The following is a 15265-nucleotide window of genomic DNA, read 5'->3' on the forward strand; positions in this document are numbered from 1 at the left end:
CATCGAAATCGCGTTGAGTTAATCTCTTTGGATTTCGAACTGTAACTTCTCTCCTATTCGGCCGATTTTTACAAATGAGGTCTCTTTTTATTTGTACTTTAACGGAAAGTAAGGAAAAACTCGCTAAATAGACGGAAAACAATTTTTGTGAAAATTTGGTGGATCCTGGCGTCACGGTGAATGATTAATCGGGCGTGGAAGATAATAGGTTCGACGAGGCGACCCTCTCCTCGCCGTCTTTTATTGCCTTGCTCGAAACCTGACACCCAAAGTTATATCGGGAGATAACTGCAGTGGTTTGAGTGGATTCCTGCAGGGGCCACGGTTAGTACATGGTATAAAGAGTCACGAGGCTCATCACAGATTGCACTTGCAGTGCAAGACGCTCATTGGCTAAACAGTTTTGGCGGGAAAGAAGGTTCTAGAGTTGAGTCCTCCGAGCGTAAGAAAGCTTCTATGAGGTTTTTGTCAAATGAAATAATACGGTTTTGACAGGAAAATGTTCTCAAGGGTTCCCAATTAGCAGTTCATTCGGTTTTTTGGTAAGAGACCATCAGGGCTTGACAGTATAATGGTTCAAAGACAAGAAAACGGGTCCGAGGAAAAAAATATTTGGACGGCCCGTTGAATAGCATTGGTTGATCGGTGTGCTGTACTATGGTACCTCCGAGTGATTTCAAAAAGCGAGCCCTACTGGCACGCGTAAAAAAACTCAAATTCCTTACGCAAATTGTGAAATTAGGAAGAGTGTGTTTCAGAGTTTGCCGATGCGCTCATCGTAATTTTGACCCATTTTCTATAAGAAACTACTCTTATTCTTGGTCTAGCAAAAGTTTGCAACAGGCCCATTCGAACGTCACTCTCGCAGTTACAATCGCACGGGTGTTAAAATTGCGACTATGAATGAACTCGCCACGATTGATGATACTCGAGGAGATTGTGGTCGGGTCGGGTTCGGGTTCTCAGATCAAGACTGCCTACTAAGAGAAAACACCGTAAGAGCCTTTACGCGTTTCCAAATTTCCTTTGTTGAGATACTGATTTTTCGGGACTCTTCTGAATATTTTTCTTCCTATTTTACAGCAAATTTTATTCGCAATTTGATCTAGAGTACCTGAAAATTTTAGGGGAAAACATTCATAACGAGCGTCAAAAATACACGTTTTATCGGAAGAGACTCGTCAGCATTTGAATGTCCTTACGGCGTTATTCCTTAGTAGTACGGCGGGAGAGCCTTCAAATTGAAGAGCGTTGCAGACGACCCGCTCAAAGGCTCAGCGGTCTTTCATCTTGTCAACAGCTTAACGATCGTTCGGTCAACAAACCATTATTTCCTCCCCGGTTGTATTTGCACGGATCTCCACTTGGACCGCGACTGCGTCTCCATGAAAGTGTGGAAATGCTCTCCTCGAAAGTTGACGCGTTCAGTTAGTCGTCGGTGGAGATTCAGGCTGGATTTTGTTTTCGGATTTTTTGCTCCCGGAAGAGTCGTGGTCTTCGATACGAAGGTAAGTGGGAAGATACTGCTGCAAATGGACGTATTTATGCTAAACGGAATTGACGACCTTTCCGGGGGAAGGGCAGCAAAAAATGGCGTTTGAGAAAAATGCATTTGAAGTTTCCATCATTATTCTATGGCCACTGACTGTGCCTTGCGTTCGAAATCGGGAGTCCAAGCTGCGAAGTAAGTTGTCATTAGTGACCGGAAAGTAATGATGGAAACTTAAGATTCATTTTTCTCATAAGCGATTTTTTGCTACGTCCCCTTTTTCCGGAAAGTTCTTCAATTATGAAATGAATGGACCACTAGATAAGGTAAAAATTTCACGAAAGTCGTGAGTTCCTATCTTCATAATGTAAAATTTACTGATGGTAAGGCATACTTTTTTCACGTTCTACTCGATAAGTTTTCGTTTCCCCCCCCCCCCCTCAGAATTTTTCTGGCTATATATAGACGTGGGCATTTTTGAAAGTTCACGAACTTGAAATTTTCTTGAGTTCCTAAAAAAAAAAAGTTCAGCAGAAGAGCCCTTCGAGCTGATTTTCTTGTTCCTTGGAGAGTAATTACAGAAAAACCTCACGTCTGTGGTTAAAAAAAAGGATCAGAAAAAAACTATACTAAACTCCCAATAATTTACCGATCGGTGAAACAAACAAAAAAATAGAGAAATAAATAAATAAGATTATTCTACTTTTTATAAATTTAAAACTGATAAGAATTGGTAAATTCCTTAATTAAAGATCATAAAAAAGTGGGAAAACTTAGCTATGGTAACTTATGGGGATAATTATTACGTCCTCAGGTAGCGTCATTTCATTTAAACTTCCACCAAATTTCGATTGAGTTGCGTCCCATTCAACCCGAGGGCGATTACTGAATTAATGAGATTCTAGGTGCAGCTGAGGACTGTCACAGGGAAAATCTCTTCCTCGAATTTTCGACCACACACTCAAAAGCGGCGACGGAACAATGGAAAACGCAACGCATTGAACCAGTCGTGATTGCAACCGCATAGTTCGATCTCTAGAGCATGCAAAGGGCCAGCTGAGGGTATTAGCGGGAATCTATCCGGAATCTAAACCTCAAGAACGGAACCAATGGAATCAGATACCTCGTGTCAAAGTGAGTACAATAGTCTCACACTAATGTTCTCAGAATGTTTGATAAAGAGATGGTCCTTTTCTCCGCAAGGGGAATATACCGTGATTTAGCATCGCACGTAAAACGAGTGTTTCAAAAGCTCAGTCTTTCTGCTAAAATAAGATTTTTGTATCGTTGTACTTTCTCCAAATTCACTCATCTCCCGAGCTATAGCCTCAGGTTGAAATATAAAAGGGTGAATGACATCTTATCAAAAATAACAAAAATTTACCGGAGCTCACTAGCACAAAATTACTTTAATTGAAATAGGTAAGTATACCTGAAAGAGAGTCCCACTAAAAATTTTGTAATTTACACAAATCAAGTGTAGTCCCAATGAATTTAAAAGAAAAAATTATGGTCTCCTTATTTCACGAGAGGATTTATTTCATTTTGCAAACAAATATTTAAATCAAATAATTCTTTTTTTTTCTATTTAGGTATGTTTAAAAAAGAGGACTAGGACATAGCCAAAGAACTCAGTTTTCACTGTGAGATAAAATTCTATCCAAAGACAATATTTTTGTTAGCTGCAATCTGTACAACTCTGACTTCACCGGGTTTATGGATGCTCATGAAGCGCCTTCAAAACTACCTGATACAAAAACTAACACATAACCCGAGTTGCTTAAAACCTTTCGCTGACGAGGTTATAACCTTATAAAATTTTAAAGGTTGGCAAGGGACTCTTGGAGCGGTAGATTTGACTGTACAAGATGTCTCGCTTCAACATTTTTAAACGTAGTGTAACAAATAATGCGATGTATTGCACGCCGGTTCGTGCTCACCAGAACCCGTGATGTATCATCTCAACTCACGGGGGCCTGCACGGCGAACCTTGGAGGGCGCGCAGGACCCTATAGGGGTTGGGCTGCGTAGCGGCCAGGGGGACACTCCCTAGGATACCATAATGGAAACAAAGAGATGAAGAAGCAGCCCGAAACAGAAACGACAATCGAAAACACAGGAAAATGCGGAAACAAGGCTATAATACGAAGTACGCAGGCAGGACGTTTCGGTACCATACGGCACCATTATCAACTGCTAAAATAGAATTAAAGATAAAAAGAAATTCAGATAAAAATCCGACAAACGGCGTCACATGGTGAAATTGCTCATCGAAAGCTCATTCCAATACCAATTTCATCATGTAACGCCGTTTGTTGGATTTTTATTTTAATTTCATTTCATTTTTAATTCTATTTTAGCAGTTGATAATGGTGCTGTAAGGTACCGAAACGTCCTGCCTGTGTATTTTGTATTTTAGCCTTGTTTCCGCATTTTTCTGTGTTTTCGATTAACACCATGAGGCCTTGTCTTCACGAGCCGTTTCACGAGATTTGTCCCAGGGGAAAATCCCACTTACGAAGTTGGGAAAAATATTGAGTTAATCAATATTTTTCCCAGTACCAAGTATGGTACTTGTACCCCTAGGATCCACTGAGAGAAGAAGAAGAAGTGAAAACGAATCGTGCGATATTTTGTTGATTACTCCATCGTTCATGTTTATTTAGTTAAAATAATGTGTCTAATTGTCAATTGAGTGCAATGGACCAATAGACAAGGTACGAATTTAAGCATTCTAATACATGTTTCTTGACCAAAATTTCACGTAGAACACGATTCGCGCAACGAAAATTACCGAAATCAACTCCTAACAAAGATATTAACGTTTATATTTCACATTGGTTACGAGGAGTTTGAACTGCCCGCTCACAAGAAACTCAAAGCTCTACGTGAGTCAAATCGTGCACTACAACGGTTTCAGCAAGCTTCGCAATCAAGCGATGTTCATTTCCCACCATGTGCTGTTCAAACTATAAACAACTTGCAATAGCTGAGCCAAAGCGTTAAGATTAAGGTTGCCAGATTTTTATATCGCAGAGACTGTCATGATAACGTTTAGCGCGCGATGTGAGTCACGTAGAGCATTGAGTTTTCATGAGCGGGTGGTTTGAATTCACGCATCAAGAATCATTGAATATCTTCATAACGAGTTGATTTCGGTAATTTTCGTTGCGCGCATCGTGTTCTACGTGAAATTTTGGTTATGAAACGTGTATCAGAATGCTAAAATTCGTGCCTTGTCTACTGGTCCATTATTATTTTAATCCCGGTTAAATACTCGACTTTAACTAATTTATCTTCCCGCGCAAACTAGTCGCAGGATTGTATGAGCCCCGTCCCGTGGAGACGGTAACTGGGGAAAAATCCCAGAAGTTTCATTCCTGCGATTCGAACTTGGGACAAATCCCATGAAAACGTCCCGTGGAGACAAGGCCTAATGTTTAAAGATAATCCTTGTCTGAAAATCCTTGTCTGAAGGGTCCATTTTTGGACAGCAATATGCCTAGCTATTCTATCCATGTATCCCTCTCTATTCGCATAGGCGGTTCTACGGGGGTGCCAGTGGGTGCCGGGCACCCCCAAGCAAAAATTAAGTACGATTATCGGAACCGTGAAATTACTGCTTTTAAAGATTCTGTATTCGCTCACATGGAGAAAAAATCCCAGCAATTAATTGAAAATGTTTTAAACAGAATGAATATTGATAGCCGTGTTTTACAAAGATTCTACTGTTTTTTATGGTAAGATTGTAGTTTTGATGGAAAGTTTTGCTAAAAATTTTCCACATTGAATTTATGGTATTTAAGTAGAAAGGAAGGAGAGAAAAAGAGAAAGGAGGGTAGGAAAGAGATAACACTTGAGGGCCGAAACTTAGGCCTCCCCTGAGAAATGTCGAAGAATTTTCCATTTCTGGGCACCCCTAAGCATGAAGGTCTAGAACCGCCTATGTCTATTCGTCTACATGCCCGGATGCTCTTTGCTTGCAGTGGACGCGGTGAACGGGACCGAATCGCCGGAGTCGGACACGACGGCCGTGATCGCGGCGACGAAGCTGACGGTGCCGATCGTGTTCGGGCTCATCTTCCTGGTGGGGCTCCTCGGGAACGGGACGCTCGTGCTCATCTTCGCGCGGCACCCGTTCATGCGCAACGTGCCCAACATCTACATCGTGAACCTGGCCCTGGGCGACCTCCTCGTCATCGTCTGCGCGGTCCCCTTCACGACGACCATCTACACCTTCGACGAGTGGCCCTACGGCCCCGCCATCTGCCGCCTCACCGAGACCACCAAGGACATCTCCATCGGCGTGTCCGTCTTCACGCTGACCGCCCTCTCCGCCGAGAGGTACTACATCATCGTCGACCCCATCAAGAGACACCTGTCCTCCAGGACCTGGACCATCGTTATGGTGCTCGTCATATGGCTCATCTCCATCATTTTCAGGTTAGGATCTGAAGCCGAGTATCGGGCATGCAAAATGGAATTTCAATTGCACCGCGTTAAGCAGAAAAGAACCCAGCCAGCTATTTTTTTCTTCTTTTTTTCTACTTCAAGTAGCCAAGGGCTCATCCTCCGTTTTAGTCCCGTCCCCCCTCCGTCCCTACAACCAGTCCAAGGCAACCATTGTTGGAGACCATCAAACTCGGGTCGCCTAGCCGGAATCGAACCCGGGACCTCCCGATCTAGAGCTAGTGCTACGACCACTACACCATAGGGGACCGACACCAATATTGCCAAATTTAATTGGGCAAGTGAATTTTTACATGAAAACAGTTGTGCGGATTTTTGTGCAAATTTCTTAAAATTTTCGAAGGAATCCGAACGAATGTTCTCTTGTATACAATTAAATTGTCCAGTTAAGCTTGACAATAATTGATGTTGATTGGACATTTTGTCAACGATATTTTGTCCTTGCACCTGTTTTTTCTAGTAGTTTACGTCCACGCAAACTAAATCGAGTGATGATGACAAAAAGGGAGCGGTATTCAAATACTTACGAAGTCCTAGTATCTGTATTCAAGAACGTTTAGCATGATTTTTGATTTTATTAGAGGAAAAAGTGACTTGATCCAAACAGAAATATGCTCAAATTTACCGCCGAGAAGATTTGCTTATGAATCAAAGAAAATAATGCTTGTTTAAAGAAGAAAAGATGCTTACATGAAAAGAGAAGTCACATACATCAAGCAGAAACCGGCTTTCATTCAGCTTTTTTTTTTTTTTTTTTTTTTTTTTTTTTTTTTTTTTTTTTTTAATTCAAAATAAAATCTTCTTGACGAAAAAAATTCAACAATTTTTCTGCTTAAATCGCGTCACTTTTTTCTCTAATAGATTGATTGAATTGATAAACCAAAGCGATGTAATATTGAATTTCTTTTAAGAGTGGAGTGAGTGTCGCTAAGTGTGTTTAGAGTGTCGGCTTCATAATAGTTACGATGAATTTTAATGAAGTTGTTTGTTTAAAAAAAAGTTGTTGCACATTTTGTGATTGTGTAAAATGTGTAATTTTGCTCTGATAATGACCACCAGGTTTAAGATATGTTGAATGGCCTTCAACTCTGCATGATACTGTGCAACACCTCTGTTGTGAAATAGTTCCTTGAGGCCACGCCGCAGTGCGGCGGGCGGGCGGTCAGCTCGGAACACGCTTTGGCGCCTACAAACCTAAGCGGATACTTCCAGCAATGCGCAATGCGTGAAGTATCCCCTTAGGTTTGTAGGCGCCAGTGCGCGTTTCCGCTGGCAGCACACCGAACCGCTCCGCTCTGTTACGCTATAATATTTAAAATCGCAAAGTCAGCGTTTTTCAACTCATGATTTTGAAATGTTTACACACTCTGCATGGATCATTCTCATTTAAATTATAATGGAAAATATAATGTGTGTTATGTAAAAATTAAGGTGGTTCCGTGTCAAATTTGAACCGCGTTTAACAGAAAGGAACCAAGCCACAGAAGCTGTTGCCACCTTTAATTGGGCAATTAAATTTTTTACGAGAAAACGTTCGTGCGGATCCCTTTGAAAATGTGAGGAAATTTGCTTCGTACTGTGGAGAAAATTCACTGAAATTTGCGCGAAAATCCGCACATCTATTTTCATGTAAATAATTAAATTAGCCAATTAAATTTGGCAATAGCTGATGTGGCTTGGTTCCTTTCTGTTTAACGCGGTCTATTTAATGATTTCCAATGCACTTTAATTTTTTTCTTTTATATTGTGTGCTCTTAGTGTTCTGCAGCGTGGTGTACGCGCAACCAAACGCTGAAAATTGGACGTACTTGACTCTAAAATATCTATGTACAAAAGGGTTAAAACCGTAGGTTGCGTGCTTCTTGATTTTGTTTTCCTATTTTATTCATTTTTGTATTATTTAAAAGGTATACATAACGTTTATTTTATATCAAACATTTTAAGCATAGAAATGAAACCAAATATTCACCAATGACAATTTAAAAGAATGAATCAAAAGAAGAAAGTAACGTTTCATTTAAAAAATGAGTCACTTTAACAACACCTTCTCTCTCTCTCTCAATTTTCTCATTTCGATACTGTCAATATAATTGTACATGCGGACTAATTATAACGCTTAGACCGCTTGGAAGTCATTGTTGCTTTATTTTCCGCGTGGACGTAAACTACTGAGCAAATTAGATGCGCGGACAAAAAATCGTTGACGAAATGTTCTGAAACCCTTCGCTTGGTTCCTTTCTGCTAAATACGGTCCAATTGAACTTCATTTTGCAATTCGGATAACTGCAGTTCCTGGCTCATCCGTAAAAACACGTACGTGCATAGGGAAACTAATGGCACTTGCGTTGTTTCTAAACGGAGTCAGAAACTGTAGGTAGTTCCTGATTGTAATGTGTAGTCCAGTTTTAGCGGATTGTCATGACATCTACTCTATTCCAGGAAACTTCATTTTGGATGGAGTTCCGTTTATTTTCAAGAGGCTGCGTGTGCAACCTGCAAAAAATATCTCAGAATTTAACAAGAAATTTCGAAATTTGACTCCGGATGATTTTTTCTCCAAAATTTTCGAGTTAAGATTTGACCGTTTCTGAGCTGTTCACAAAACCTGCATAAAGTCTTGTTTACTATCGAATTTAATTTTATTATGTTTCATGAGAAGAAAAAATATAAAGGATGCCCATGGTCGACGGTAACACCTCACAGTTTGCTTCTTTACGTTTCTCTCAAAACGCCTCTACTTGAGGATACGGTCTTTTAGATTTCTAAAAAAATAACTTACGCTCGATTAAATTCGCTAAATCATAACTTCTACCTCTCGTAAATGTTCCTTACAAAAAACTCTATGAGGGTTTTCTGAGACGAAACATTTTTAACAGGTTTTTAAGAGTTGTCTTTTAAAAAAGTACAAGTTTTTTAAAAGTTTTTTTTTTCGATTGCCGTTGCTATTAAGAAGTGTGTATCCGATTTTAGACCCCACGCTTCATTTCCACCAAGGTGGTCACGATTCGGGCATCTTGGAATCCGTCGATGACGTAGGAAGGTACAGACGCTGTTTGTCATCGATTTTCTTGAAAATTGTGTACTTTGTTGGGGAAAAAAAAATTACGAAGTGTTTGAAATTATATTCCTCGTCGAACAAAGCAATAAAAGGATGCATTGGTCTGTTTTTCAGGCTTTAAATTTCAACTTTTGCGAAGATATGACGCCAAATTGTAAAGGTGAAAAGCTAAGAATTTCCTTCATTCTCGCGTGATACCACATCACATACCTACTACACCTTTGGAATAGTTGCGCGTCTTGTCTGACTTACACACATGCCGATGCGAGCGTAGTGCCTACATCCATAAACGTCAGTAATTTGAGATAGGCGTAAAGCTAAGATTTTCCTTCATATCTGCATGATACCACATCACATATCTTCCCCGATGTCTGAATAATTGCGCGTTCATTTGCGCATTTAACTATGCGGGCATAATGTCTACGTTCGTAAAGGTCGGTATTTTAGGACAGGTGAAATGCTAATATTTTCCCTTCAGCTTCGCGTGATACCACATCACATGCCTACCTCGGAGACAGAATAGTTCAGCGCTTGGTTTATGCATTCAAAGATGCGAGCATGATGCCAGCATTTATACACATCAGTAATTTGAAACATACCTATACTTGCGTCAAGGGGGAAACAAATCCTCAAAAATAGAGTACATATTTTCTTCGGAAAATGCACTAAAAACGCGGCCACCACCTTTTTCTTCCTTTACACTGAAAAAAAAACTCCGGCCGTGGAAGCCATGCTTAAGGGATATATAAACATACCGTCCACGTTCCGGGCCAAGAGGCCGAAAGTTCTGGGTGTTGCACCCGGAGCAGTCCGAACTACAGCTCCAGCACCCGGAACTTTCGGCCTCCGAGCCCAGAACGGACAGAATGTTTATATAGCCCGTAACGGACGGTATGTCTATACAACCCATAACGGTCGGCATGTCTAAATGGACCGCGTTAAACAGAAAGGAGCCAAGCCACATCAGCTATTGCCAAATTTAATTGGGCAATACAGTTTTTAACGAGAGAACGTTTGTGCGGATTTCTTTGAAATGTTTAAGGAATTTGCTTCAAACTATGGAGAATCTTCACTGCAATTTGCACGAAAATCCGCAGAGCCATTTTCATGTAAACAATTAAATTGCCCAATTAAATTTGACAATAGCTGATGCGGCTTGGTTCCTTTCTGTTTAACGCGGTCCAAATAGCCCATGACTTTTTTTCAGTGTATACCCTGACGCACTCACGCATGTCCTGTGGTTTCAGCATCCCCTCGGCGGTGTTCTCGCGGGTCCACGCTCTGCCGGACGCCAACAACGAGAGCGTGGCGTTCTGCGATCCGTTCCCGGCGGTGGGCGGGGTGAGCTACGGGAAGCCGCTGGTCGTCTTCAAGTGCCTCGTCTTCTACGCTCTCCCGCTCAGCGTCATCGCGGCCTACTACGTCAAGATCGCCCGCCACCTCGTCAACAGCGCCAGGAACATCCCCGGCGAGATCCAGGGACAGCACGCCCAGATCCAGGCACGCAAAAAGGTGAGCCAGCACCAATCACTCCAGTCCTCCGGGCTGATCGTTGACATAAATGGAGTATGGAGCGATCCTATTGATTGAAGTGGGTGGTTCCTGTAGACTAGAGGAGAAAATGATGGACTAACTATCGGGTCTCTCCCCAAGTAGCATTTTTCAACGGAAAAATCGCGATTTTATCGCCAATAAAGTCGCGATTATCCTCGATTTTATCGGCGATAAAATCGCTAGGATCATCAACATTTGAGCGATTATCCTCGATCTTTTTGCGATTTTATTGCGATTTTATCGGCCCGAAAAAATTGCGATTTTATCGCGATAAGATCGAAGATGATCGCTCAGATGTTGATGATCCTAGCGATTGATAAAATCGCCAAAAAAAAGGGGTTAAAGTTGTCAGCCGATTGCCGTTAGGTTCAGCCGTCAGGTCCTTTGACGAAGACGAGCGTAAAATCCCCGGAGCCTCCGCGGGGATTCGAACCCCAATCGCTACGGTGGAAGGCCAGCACATTGTCACTATGCTATGACCGATATATGACTTGCGTGTGCGAATTGAAGCCTCTTATACATGGATCGGCGCTTCGCAACCTCACAACTTATGTCTTTGCGTTGACTGACACCGATTTTTCATTGGATTTTTTTTTTTTTAATTTTCCCTCCTCTGTATTTTATTTCATACCTTGAAATACGGTTGGTAAAATAAGGTTCTATTGGTAATCTCATCATTCTGTCTCTGTAAAATTACCAATAATAGTGAGATGGCAAAGTTACCGATGGACCTTGGGAAAAACGCCAATAGTTTTTATCGACTGTGGTAGAATTACCGAGATAAAATGGTAAAGTTACCGGGGATTGATTACCAATAAAAGTGGTATTCTTACCTGAAAAAATCAGTAAAAATACCGGTTTTCAGGTAAGCTTACCAGTCTGTCTTTGTAACATTATACTAATAATTGATAAAAAAAAATGAGATGGTTAAGTTACCAACGGATCTCGGTAAAAACGGCGGCGGCGGAATAGAAACATCTTTCATATGCGTCATTCATGCGTTAATGAAAAATTGCAATTTATTGCAATTTTATCTCTATAAAATCGCGTTCGATAATATCGCGATTTTGTTGCAATTTATCGCGATTTTTCTCCCGATAATATTGCAATAAATCGCGACGTCGATAAAATCGCGATACATTCTCCAATTAAATCGCAATTTATCGCGATCACTGCTACTTGGGTCGTGGGTTGCCGTTAGTTAGTCTGTTGCCTACCTTTTTTGTCCATTGGAACCACCCGCTTCCACCAATAGGATCCCTCTACATCCTTTTTGTCTATATCTTTGTCTGTAAATTTCAATAATCGGCCCGCAGTCCTGCGGGCTGGTTGTTGAAATTGATAGACAACGCAATAGACAAAGAGGACAAAGTGGATAAGGAGGGGTCCTATTTGTGGCAGCGGGTGATTGCAATGGACATAAAAGCTAAGTAAAAGACTAACTATAACAGCAACCCACGAGAAACCCTAAAGTTAGTTCATCATTTCCTCCCTTGGTTCATTGGAACCACTCATTTCAACCAATAGGATCCCTCCACACTCCATATGTCTTCTTTGTATATCGCTTTGTCTATCAATTTCAAAATTCAGTTCGCTGTCCGTCCAGTATCCTAGTGGCAGAAGCTCGTGAAAAACTCGTAAAAAAAATTTTGGAACTTGTGAAATAAAGATGCACAACGCCTGAATATTAAACACGTGGAAAATGGATTTTAGATGACGGATTAGGAATCAATATTTGTATTTTGAAAAACTTGTGAAAAACCAATAAAAAATTGTTTTCAGCAGCAGCTCTATTTAACATGAGTTTTCTCAAGTTTTTTTCGTGAAAAATTCCAAGAATGACTCCAAATATGTCAACTAGAATCGTTTTTTTTTTTTAGTATAGTGCTTACGTGTTGCGCATCTTCATTTCACAAATTCTTTTAATTATTTTATTTGATTATTTTTTACCAGTTTTTCACAAGCCTTTACTACAAGGGTAGTGCTTTCGTTGTGAAATTATGGAGGTATTTAAAAAATAAAATGGGAGCAGAGATGTTGAGATACCATACATATGCTTAATTATTTCTTATCCCATTGAAGTTTTTCATCAATGAGAACACATGAACTGGGCGCCTTAATAGTTTCATGCAATGTCTGGATGCAACTATTCGTGCTTAATGAATGTGCGTGTTGCATAATCACAGGTTTGAAGGCGTTTTGTCCTTCATAAAACAGGGACACTAGGCGCGTGTTCCGCGATTTATTGTTCTCTGAACGAGAGTAACAGCTAGAATGATAAGATCGCTGTTAAAAGATTGAGCAAAACATTCCTCACAAAAAAGTTCAGTTCGAGGGGGAAAAACGGGAAAACACGACAAATTCGTGCTCTGAACACTGCAGACTTCTACTACGAATTACGAACTTTAAATCGTCGTACCTAACTCCGATTTGATGCAATTTTTTCGTTTGTTGGGTTCGAAATGTTTAGAGATCACTCCTCCGCGCTTTCGTAGGTGTTAATAACTCAATGCTGAATTTCTGTGAATCCGACTGAAGTCTTTTTCCCACGGAAACTCACAAATGTTTACCATTTCCCGCCTAACACTTTAAATTGCCTCTATATTGACAGTAGGTCAGAATTTCTCGCACTTCCAGAGATAAGTTTAATCTTATTCTACAGATCTAACAGTTCTACAGTTTAATCTAATTCTTCAGACCTTCCGGTCAAAGTATCTCAGGCGCCATGCGACGTTCCAAAATTTCCGCTGCCATTTTATTTTTTTACAGAGAAACTGATCGACGAAGCTGTTGAATATTTCACTGAATTTTCTTTGTACTGGCGATAAAATTCAGTGAAATTTTTGAACAGATACATACATAAAGTCACTTTTAAAGCGCCGCCTTGCGCTCTGCGACGCCCAATCGCCATTGCCCCCTATCCTCCCAGAGATCATCAGGCAATTGGCACCTTCTGATCTCCTTCTCCACCCCTTGTCGCCAACCTTTCACAGGACGTCCACGCCGTCGCCTTCCGGGAGGAACCCAATCGATTCAATCAATAATTTCTCAGTAAAAAAATAAGATGGCGGCGGAAATTTTGAATCGTCGCTTGGCGCTTGCGATACTTCGGCCGGAAGGTGACGAGTTATTCTCTCAGTAATCCACTCTCAATGTGACAGTGTGAATAGTTGAGGCCCTAAATAATCTCGCAAAATTTTTGTGTTGCAGGTGGCAAAGATCGTGCTGATTTTCGTGATAATTTTCAGCCTGTGCTTCTTACCATACCACATCTACATGCTGTGGTACTACCTTCACCCGACATCAAATTGCGACTACAATCTCTTTTGGCATGTGCTCAAGATTGTCGGCTTCAGCTTCAGTTTCATCAACTCTTGCATCAACCCCATTGCCCTCTATTTCATCAGCGACACCTTTCGGAGCCTTTTCGACCGCTACCTCTTTTGCCGCCGAAAAACCTTCGATGGCCGGCACGCCAAATCAAGCATCACCAGCAGACGCACTAAGACTGAGTTGGGATAAGAATCGACATCTACTAATGCTACGTACTAAGGAAAAACCCCGTATGAACATTCAAGAGTTACCAAATTTCTTCGATAGAATGTTTATTTTTGATGAACGTTATAAATATTGTTCCTTGAAATTTAGGTGAGATTGCGAACAAAATTTAATGTGAAACGGGAAGAAAAATATTCATAAGCGTACCAAGAAATCCGTATTTTTTTAAAGGAAATTTGGCAACGCCTGGAGGCTCATATGGCGTTTCTCCTTAGCATGGCAAAATCCCTTGCCGACTAGTAAAGGATGTTATGACTTAACTTCAAAAAAACATGAAACAAATTTCAAAATTTAAAAGTTAGACACCCGCCTCCCTCCCTGAGATTTCCGTACATAAAATTCATGACAAAATCAACGCTTTCTGACTGGAACGTTCTGAGGAAGTAGAAATTGTAAAAAGGAAAAGGGGTAAGGAGGCTTTGCAAATTGCTATCATGCCTTCAATTTTTGGAATAGACCAAATAACATCCTCCATGCAGCAGATGTAATTTCGAGAATTTGTGTCGTCTGCTAATCTTGCCTCGCAGGAAATTTCAATGAGCTTTAACTGCCAATTTTGAAGTTGGCTTTGTTGTTTCTACCCACCATTGATAGAATTTATCCGGCTGCCGGCTAACAAAGGAGCCATACTTAATTTACAAAAACTCAAAATTGAATTCTTGATATCAGAGCAGAAAGAAGAGTGTACGACGAAAATTTTGGAAGCTAAGATGAGCTTACATGTGTCAAATCAAACCTGAGTTACGGCAGTTTGAAGTTCCCAGAACAAAAAATGTAAATTCAAGAAATATCCATTCAAAAATTTTAACTTACAGTTTTAGGATGAAAAATCAACTGATTATAATGAAATTTTACACCTTTCAGACGCAAAAAAATGGCTCAACTCTTCGGTGACTGATTGTTTAAAACGTTGAGTTCTCCCTCAAAACCTCAAAATCTGCTGTCTTCACTCCACAAAAATTGCTCTGCTGAAAATGTTCGATTCCCGAGTCCTTTTCCCTGTGGACTGTCAGACATATCAGAAAAAAATCATAATTCACGCAAACTGGGCATCTAAAAGATACCTGTCTTGGGGTGATTGACAGGTAAAGAAAGATAGAATACAAGGAAATCGATGATAATAAAATACAAAAAAA

At 40.6% G+C, this 15265-nt stretch overlaps 1 protein-coding gene across 1 annotated transcript; it reads left to right on the forward strand.

The window, feature by feature from the left end:
- The first annotated feature begins 1433 nt into the window (after positions 1–1433).
- LOC109031456 (neuropeptide CCHamide-1 receptor) lies at positions 1434–15261 on the forward strand. Its single transcript, XM_019042963.2, has 6 exons — positions 1434–1508; positions 2395–2623; positions 5476–5932; positions 10265–10529; positions 13782–14083; positions 14994–15261. The coding sequence occupies exons 2-6, from the start codon at positions 2599–2601 to the stop codon at positions 15025–15027; spliced, it is 1083 nt and encodes a 360-aa protein (XP_018898508.2). The 5' UTR covers positions 1434–1508; positions 2395–2598; the 3' UTR covers positions 15028–15261.
- The last annotated feature ends 4 nt before the right edge of the window (positions 15262–15265 follow it).

The sequence above is a fragment of the Bemisia tabaci genome, chromosome 7 (assembly GCF_918797505.1).
Source record: "Bemisia tabaci chromosome 7, PGI_BMITA_v3".
Taxonomy (NCBI): Eukaryota; Metazoa; Arthropoda; class Insecta; order Hemiptera; family Aleyrodidae; genus Bemisia; species Bemisia tabaci.

Excerpts from the sequence above, each read along its gene's own strand:
- LOC109031456 (XM_019042963.2), top strand. The coding sequence starts at position 2,599 with ATGGAATCAGATACCTCGTGTCAAA. Across the intron at positions 2,624-5,475 it reads ATCAGATACCTCGTGTCAAA|TGGACGCGGTGAACGGGACC; the intron begins GTGAGTACAATA and ends CTTTGCTTGCAG. Across the intron at positions 14,084-14,993 it reads AGCAGACGCACTAAGACTGA|ACGCAAAAAAATGGCTCAAC; the intron begins GTTGGGATAAGA and ends TACACCTTTCAG.